This window comes from Lycium ferocissimum, chromosome 7 (genome assembly GCF_029784015.1).
Source record: "Lycium ferocissimum isolate CSIRO_LF1 chromosome 7, AGI_CSIRO_Lferr_CH_V1, whole genome shotgun sequence".
Taxonomy (NCBI): domain Eukaryota; kingdom Viridiplantae; phylum Streptophyta; class Magnoliopsida; order Solanales; family Solanaceae; genus Lycium; species Lycium ferocissimum.
Genome location: NC_081348.1, coordinates 61,505,576 through 61,514,712, shown reverse-complemented (window position 1 = coordinate 61,514,712; position 9,137 = coordinate 61,505,576). Strand labels below are relative to the sequence as shown.

General features: G+C 35.4%; 1 protein-coding gene across 1 annotated transcript; it reads left to right on the top strand.

Annotated features, from left to right (window-relative positions):
• Positions 1-492: 492 nt before the first annotated feature.
• On the top strand, positions 493-8,174 carry LOC132062410 (26S proteasome non-ATPase regulatory subunit 14 homolog). The gene is made up of 3 exons (XM_059454984.1): positions 493-499; positions 783-1,245; positions 8,084-8,174. The coding sequence occupies exons 1-3, from the start codon at positions 493-495 to the stop codon at positions 8,172-8,174; spliced, it is 561 nt and encodes a 186-aa protein (XP_059310967.1).
• The last annotated feature ends 963 nt before the right edge of the window (positions 8,175-9,137 follow it).

Here is a 9,137-nt window from a genome sequence, read left to right as displayed (position 1 = left end):
AATACGATTTAAGTCTATTAGAAGTAGGGGTGGCTCGGCTATAAAGTCAATAAAGCAATCACTTGGGGCCCCAATTTTTTGGGAAAATTTCATAAATGACTACATTTTAAGGGTTAAAAATCTGGCATAGCAACATTTTGCTTATTTACAGCTCGTAGCTACTTTTTTGTTTCTTTGTATTCATTTTTTAAATCCGTATTCAATTTTGTTTTATTTGTATTCATGACTAAAATAATTTTTTCTTGTATTCATGAAATAATTATCGTAATTGTAAATTGACTTATTTTATTCATGAATACAACAAGTAAAAAACTGAATGCATATACACCAATAATTACAAATGCATCATATTTTTCGACATATATATAACAGATACAAGCGAACAAAAATGTATACAACATAGATACACCAAAAAATTAACAAAAACAAGCGAAAAACATTGTATACACAAATAAATATACAACAAATACAACGAAAAAATTAATGAATACAATGAAAGGTATGCTAAAAAATAAATGAATACACGGAAAATAAACGTGATTTTTCGGATCCGGTGTATATCGAGTCGCATCCGGCCAAGATCTCGATCGTAGGATCGATCGTAAAAGCTCGCCTTTCGTGGTCGGAGAAAGTCGTGGTGGTCGGCGACATCTTGGCCGTATCTTGGTGGTCGGCGACGGAGATCATATTAATAATCATCTGAATCAATGTTCCGCTTTTCGAAAAAAAAAAAGGGAAAGAACAGGAATAATCTGATTTATGTTTTCCAATTGTCTTTCCAGGTGATCGAGCAGTGGCTGTGGTGGTGGATCCTATTCAGAGTGTTAAAGGGAAGGTGGTAATTGATGCCTTTCGCTTGATCAATCCCCAAACTATGATGCTTGGCCAAGAGCCACGACAGACAACATCAAATCTGGGGCATCTGAACAAACCATCTATTCAAGCATTGATCCATGGTTTGAACAGACACTACTACTCAATAGCCATAAACTACAGAAAGAATGAACTTGAAGAGAAGAAGAATGAACTTGAAGAGAAGATGCTACTGAATCTTCACAAGAAGAAATGGACAGATGGACTCACACTCCAGCGTTTTGATGCTCATTCCAAAACCGACGAGCAGACAGTTCAGGAGATGTTAAACCTTGCGGTCAAGTATAATAAAGCCGTGCAGGAGGAGGATGAGTTACCAGGGGGGGAGAGAGATGAGAGGATTGGGTTGGAAGTGAATAATGTGATGATGGGGTATTTTACTTTATATATATATATAGCTATAAGATGTATTTAACATATAATTATTAGTTATGGAATGTAATTATTTTAAATTATAGTTACTAAATATAAATATGTAGTAATGTTAGTTATGCTATGTAGTAATCCCTTGTTTTGGGCCTCATTTTTTCCTTAAAAATGTATTTTATATAAAAAAAAATGTTGCCTCAACCGGAAGAAATTTTTCAAAATTAAAATTAATAAAATCTTATATAAGATCAGTTATGTCTCAAGAGAGACTGAATGGATTAGATATATTATCAATTGAAAAGGAATTGTTGGAATAAATCGATTATAAAACGAAGAATTAATGACTTTAATCAAAAAAGCTAGAAAAGTAAACGTTAAATAAAAATATATATGACTATCTTTCCTTAAAAAATTAAATAAAAAATAGGGCTTCTATTTGAATCGAATTTTGTAAACATTGAAGAAGACACCATTTTAAATGAGCTTTAGCAAAAATCTGTTTAGAGCACTTAACGTTGAAAAATCAGTAATGTTTTTTTTCCAGATATATTAAAAAACGCAACTTAATTGACACTTGAAAGCTGATTTTGGAAAAAAGACATATAAACGTAAAAACTCAATGCTCATAATTTTTGTGGGGATAATCATATAGGCCTTAAAGGTGTTAGTGCAAGAAACATATACAACTTTTTTTTTGCGCGGGTTGTCCTACATACGGACTCTTTAATTTTTGCCTATCAAATCATTGGTCTTTAATTTTTGCTCCTGCTTCTCATTAAATGAAAATTTATGGGCCAAAATACCCTTATTCATTGGTCTATGAAACCAGAGATTCTGGGTTCGATCGCCAGCAGCAGCAATGAAATCGCTATTTTCTTACCGATTTCTTTTTTTTTTCTTTTTTCGCAAGGCATAAGTTTAGAGAACCTTTGCCTTGTCCGGCATAAGTTTTTGTAGGAATTAAATTTCCTGGCATAAGTTGTGTAGTGTTGAGTGAATTAGTCACCACACAAATTATGCCGGAAAATTTAGTTCCTACAGAAATTATGTCAGGCAAGGCAAGGTTTCTATAAACTTATGCCTTGCGAAATTAGGTGGGTAGGCTGAGTTTTTTTGTTTTTTTGATGGCAGAGATATTTTCGGCGATTTTTTTGTTACTTAAAAGTGCGAAGGCAAGCCCAAAAGCAGGCGATTTGAGGACAAAATTAAAAACCTTTAAGATTGGGGCATTCATGCGAATGACCCCATCTACAAAGCATGAAATCAAAGAGTCATGAGAATCATTTGCTATCGTATACTCGGCTTAGCCCAAGAGAGTCTAAAAATGTCCTGTCCTAGGTTCTCTCAGACTTTCGCTAAAAAAAAAATTCTTTTTCTCTTCTTTCAATCTGCTTCTCATTTGGGTTTAAACCAGCCCAAATATTTTTTGATTGATGCTGCTACGGTTGTTTGGACTCGAGAAATGCAAGAATTTTATGTTGGGCCTGTTACAAGGCCCAACTCAGAATAGAGGAGCAATCTAGTGGACTCTCAAGGTATACATGCAAAAATAATAAGGAAAAGGACACTACATGGCCATTAGAAATTTGTTTGGCCCATGTTTGACCTTAATGTCGCGAGTTGTGGTGACTTACAAAAGATTAAAAAGTCGCCACTAAAGGTCGGCAAAAAAAAAAAAAAATCATATTTAGCCTTCAAAAAATATCTCAAAACAAGTATAATATGTGTATGATTAGAATACATTTATCGAGATCCTTTTTACCCGGACAAAAGAGATTAGATGGAAAACTTAAACTTGATAACTTTTGGGAGAGTTAACTATTTTAACTAGAAACAACAATTGAAGCTATTCAAAATTTGATCAAAGCTTAGCTTTTAAAAGACTCTGGTTTTATTAAAAAGGAGACATAAACAAGGAGACCTGTAATAAACATGGGAGATACAATATAATCAGAAATTTAATGGAGATCAAATTGTTCCATATTTCCCTCTCAAAACAGAGTGGAAGAGATTAAAAAAAGGAACGGTTTCCTCATTCCGAACCAAAATACGACCATGTTTTGGCTGCATTTTGAGTAGCATTTCATGCTTCAACATGCATATCTTTTTACAAGCTAAAGGAAGTAAATGGTTTATATCAACTCTTTTTATTCATAGCAAAAACAGTAGACACGTTCAAAGTTACAAGATTAATTCTGAGATTATATAGACCAATATAGAAACAAGAACAAAACGATCTTAACTTAAATAGAACCATAAATTGAAATGAAATATTCTGCAGATAATACTCATTCAAAGAAGGATGGGAAAAAGTCACGTTATTGTTGGATTTAAACAATTCATACAAGTGCTCGTCACCTCACAAGTACAGGAATTCTTACATTGAAATAAACAATTCGAATACGATACAAACGCCCTAATCATGGCACCGGTACCCATACAAGTGCTAAACACCTCACAAGCACGGGACCCCCTTTTTATCCATTTCGTTAACATTAGTTAATATACCAACCAAACGCTTTAACTAGAGTAAAGAGAAGGTCTCTACTTGCCTTAATCCGGAGTTCGAATTTCAAAACAAAGCCTTGCCTTTTCTTAAAGCTTCCGAACGAGCTCAACCTGTACATAAGCATACAAGTCCGTAGACACCCATATTGCTATATTACTATTCCGAACTTAAAAAGTCACCTCAAAAGTCGACCCCAAGCCTCGGAGGAAAAACTACAATTTAGTCACAAAATCAATTTACCCAAAGCCTATAGAGTTTGAATCCTAGAAATGACTCAAATCCGACCTCAATTCGACCTCCAATTCAAAGAATTACATAACCTCAACTATAGGGCTTGAAATCTCGAATTTCCAATCCAATCATGATTTAGAAGGCTAACATCCGCAAGATTACATGATTAATTAGTAAAAGGGAGGTTAGATTCTTACCCCGTGACGAAACTTGAAAATCCTTTCAAGAATCTCCCAAAACCAAGGTCTCTAGCTCAAGTTATGAAATGAAATGTCCTAATCGTTTTTGGGGAACATTATGAACTGCGTCGGGGTCCTTTTTCACGATTGCAAGGGACCCTTCACGAATGTCGCCCCACCTCGATCCAACCTATCGTGAAGTGAGGTAAGGCTCACAATAAGGCCGACAAGGCCACCAATATATTATACCATAATATGAACCGGTGGAGATACAAAACATCTAGCGACACAACGTCTACGAGCCTCACATGGAATACAAATGATCATAAGGATAATACCAAATAGGCTATGACTCCGAAGAAAGTGGAGTGCTCCGAAATCCCCGATAGAAGACCCTACGGGTCCGATCCGTCTCTGCCTACTGCGGGCATAGCGCGAGCGTCCACGAAGGGATGTCGGTACGAATAATGTCGAGTATGTAAGGCATGAATAATAACATAATATAGATATGAAAGGTAACATGGAATATGAGAGATAACCTGTATATCTGGATGCCTCATAAGGCGGATGCCGTGCATGCTTAGCCTTAAAAAAAACATTTTATACATATACATAGTACCATGCCCGGCCATTAAGGTTCGGTGTCATATATGTAGTATCATGCCCGACCATTAAGGCTCGGTGTCATCTATATAGTATCATGCCCGGCCATTGAGGCTCGGTGTTATCATCATTAGCCCGCGTCCGGGGCAATATCATAACATGCCCACTGCAGTGGTGTGCACATCTACATGCCATGCCCGGCCGACTATAGCGCGGCGCGTGTGGGGAAAATACATATACATATATATAAAGCATGCATGAGAGCCCAATAAAAAGCTACGACTCTATCGGAGTGACGTAAGGTCGGTAACCTCCGATTTATGTTATGGAGCCATCATCATCGCTATATCTCACCTTGAAGGAACTATTATTATAAGGCGAGATCAACAACAATGAATAAAAATCAAGAAAATCATGAAAATAACTCAACATTCTCATAGTCACATTGAAATCATAAGCTTGGGACTTTTAAACATGAAATCATCATCATCGTCGTAACCATCATAGAAACATTTTCATCTTTAGCATCGTTATTAACGTTGTAAAAACATGTCCATTGTTGTTGTCATAAAAGCTTATAGAATCATAATTCTTTGACTCGGAAAATAGGGACATTTTGGAAAACATTTATGGATTATCAAGAGAAAAGTCATGCCTTTGAATCATGAACTCTAGCTTTGGAAGTAAGGAGGTTATGAAACATATATAAGGAATTATAACATAGGAGTTTCTAGAAATAGGATCATCGTCATCACAAAACACGTTTATCTTTAGCATCATAAGAACTCCATGAATCATGAATCTCTAGCTTTTGAGAATAAGAATATTCTTAGAAAACATTTATGGATTCACGTAGAGGGATCATGGGACATTTGGAAAACACCTATTGGATTCATAAGAAAGGAGTCATGCCTTTAGAAGAAAGGGACTAGCCTTAACATACCTGGAAGATAATTTCTCGACTTCCAACTTACTTCCTGACTCGCAATCTACATATACAACCATTCATACTATTGTTAGGCTTGTCATCATGCACTTGTCTCAAACCTTTAATTAAAATCCTTTTAGATTCTGTCGAAATTCGGGTAGCATCTCCCCGTTTATATATACCCGAAATCATAATATCAACAACCAATCAACAACAACAATACCAACATCATCAACACCATTATCCATACCAATATATTTCCTAAAATATCCCACACGATGTTTTCTAAATTTCTCAACTAACCAACTTGTGATATGACTATTTAATAATTTATTTCCGTAAAGCTTCTAAATTAATACCAATAAAGAGAGATTCATACCTTTTCCTTGTTAGAACAATAATATCTCCAATATCCATCTTGAATCCAAGCCAAAATCCACCGCAAAACGATACTATAAGCGCGACTATACGTTGTCCGGACCTCGATTAACTAAAATCACTCAATTCTCTCACCTTTTTATGACATAAATACCCTATATGTTCTTTGAGATTTTTCATCTGATTTTTGATGAAAAAAAAAGGGGTTTTGACTCTCTTATAGGTGGGTAAAGTCGGGTCGGGTCACTGTAGCAAGCCGGTTACTGTAGCAGTTACTGTAGCACGCGTTTCTGCTCTGTTAGCTGAACTTGTAACGTCCATAATTCTCTACTCCAATGTCTTATCGACGAGCTGTTTGTTGCGTTAGAAACTAAACTCGACGAACTTCATTTTAGGCTTTTAAAACACCTTAAAACTCCTCATATACCTGGAGATATACCCCTCCAAAATTGACCCAAAATTTTATCCTTAATTCTGCCAACTTTTTTTCAAATTTTCGACAAGCTTATTTTCTTTGATTTGCTTGGTTCCGGAATCTTCCGAAACTCTCCATACATGATATTTATCACTAATCATACTTGACAATGGTTATGTTCTTTGGTTCCAAGGTTATCCTTCCCTAAGCACGACTTTACAATATCATAATTCATCCTTTACTTAAACAATATACTTAATAATGCTTCGTTATCACACTCCAAAGTTGTTTTACGTAGCCATAGCTCGACATACTTACATTCAAATTTAACCAGTGCTTCTCCGAGGTACGGGGTGTAACACTGAAAGTGCGGGGTATAACACTTACCCTACCTGGGGAGATAGGGAGGCTATTTCCGAAAGACCATCGGCTCCAGAGAAAACATGACAAAAAGTTAGACCAGGATTGAAGAAAGTAAAGAAGTCGTGACAAATAGTAAATATAAGCACTATGAAGAAAAGTAACGATCGTAACGGCAAACTAATACGATAATCGAAGTACAAGAGATAGCAGATAGTAACAGGAAATCGAAGGACAAGAAACTACAAAGGTAATACTACGCCTAGTAGTATGGAAGGATACACGAGCCACGCTCTACTACCTTCTAACCTTCTACCCTAATCCGCATCCTTTACAACTTCCTATCTAAGGTCATGTCCTCGGTAAGCTATAACCGCGCCATGTCCTGCCAAATTACTTCTCCCCAATACTTTTTCAGCCTACCTCTACCTCTCCTAAAACCGTCCATAGCTAACCTCTCACACCTCTCCTGAAACCGTCCCAACCATCCAACTAAGTCATAAATCACATTCTGGCCTAACCGAACTGTCCAAACTCATTCCAGTTCATTAACCCCATATGTTGACTTTGGTCAACCCTTTTATTTCTTCAACTTAAGAACTTCCAAATTTAGCTTTACTTCTCTGATACTCACCCGATTGCCTTGGGAATCGTGTCACACATCTCTGTAGGTCAAAAACATCATTTTAAAGCTATGGAAAGGGCCATTTAGGGAAAAGGGATTCTAGAGCTCAAAGCGACCTGACGGGTCGTTGCATAACGCTACTTCTTACAAAATTTTATTGTTGTTACTGATTATTTGCTATGATTTTCCGGCGACACTCACCCAAGCTATCTTCAATATACCCGGTGTTTCATGTTATCATCTCATATTATTTTGCTTCAGACTGTACAAGTGTACAACTAAGTGAGAGTTTGTCATACAAGTACGAAATGGTGATAGACAAGTGAGAAGTTGTGTTCTAGTGAAATCGCCTCACTAAAGTTGTCTAAAGAACCACTAGGGCGAGGATCTGAATATTCTCTATTATACAGGTATGTTACTTTTAAATTTGGTAATAGACTTTCTTAAGAAGGGCGGAGTGTAATACTCCAATTGGCTGTATGCTTGTTTTGTGTTAGTTGATTGTGGAATAAATACTTTACATATGTTTATATATGAATTTTTGAATTTTGATTAGGTTTGAATGTAAAAGATGATATGAATTGATTTAAATTGATTTGAAGTACTGGTTTAGTTGGATTCGTAGTAGACGGGGACAAGTTGGAGCACAAAATCAGAAAAATGTTGCTGGTGTTGATGATAACTTGAGGTTAATTATTCACTAACATTCTATATTTATCGGTCAAGAGGAATAACTATTTTGATTAGTTCAACCAAAAGAAACTATTTTGATTAGGATGATTAATATCTAAGTATTTCTTTTAATAAGCATTTATCTAAAAATTAATAACACGATGCATAGTTTCTAAGTTAATCATTTATCTAAAAAAAATAACAACACGATGCATAGTTTCTAAGGTTGAGCTTTTAAGAAGGAATAACAATTTTTATTTTTTATTTTCGTGTGTCGCAAATCACCATCCTCTTATGGAAACATAGCTATGCAACTAGGAGCAAAAAACAAAAATGTTATGCTTTCTCTTTACAAATTAAAAAAAAAAAAAGGATAAAAAATCTTGCAAATTACTTTTATGTCCATTTTACATGAAAAACCTTAAGTATCTCGTAGGACAATATATAGTTTAACTGAAGTATCATATCATAAAAAATCTAGCAAATTACTTCTTATGTCTCAGAAAAAAACTTGAGTATCTCATAGCACAATATACATAATTTAACTAGAGTACCATATCATAAAACATAAAACATAGTAACTCACATTACATGTTTGTTTCTTTTATAAAGAACCGAATAACGAAGGAAATGGTACATATAATCAAAGACGAAATAACATATGTCCAGGAGTATTAAAGTCATATACCACCCAAGACAAAATAGAAGAAAAATTAACCACCAGACGTCATTGTTGTTGAATACATTCTCAACATTAAGGGCTTGAACGCAACCCAAAAGTGTGAATGCTGTGGCGTAATACACAGAAATAATGACGGTGCAGAACTTCACTGGCAGGGCAATATAAAAGTCATCTGAATCAAACTTGGATAAAAGTATTGAAAACAAAGTTCCCATGGTGAATACTGAATCATAAAGAGCTGCACCTAAGAAAAACATCAATATCCATAGATCTGAATGTTCTCTATAGAGGAGAATAGGTATTCCAGTTGTCT

What these genes read in the sequence shown, in the direction of transcription:
- LOC132062410 (XM_059454984.1), top strand. An exon ending in GTGAATAATGTGATGATGGG is followed by an intron (nt 1,246 to 8,083) that starts GTATTTTACTTT and finishes GTACTGGTTTAG; the next exon opens with TTGGATTCGTAGTAGACGGG.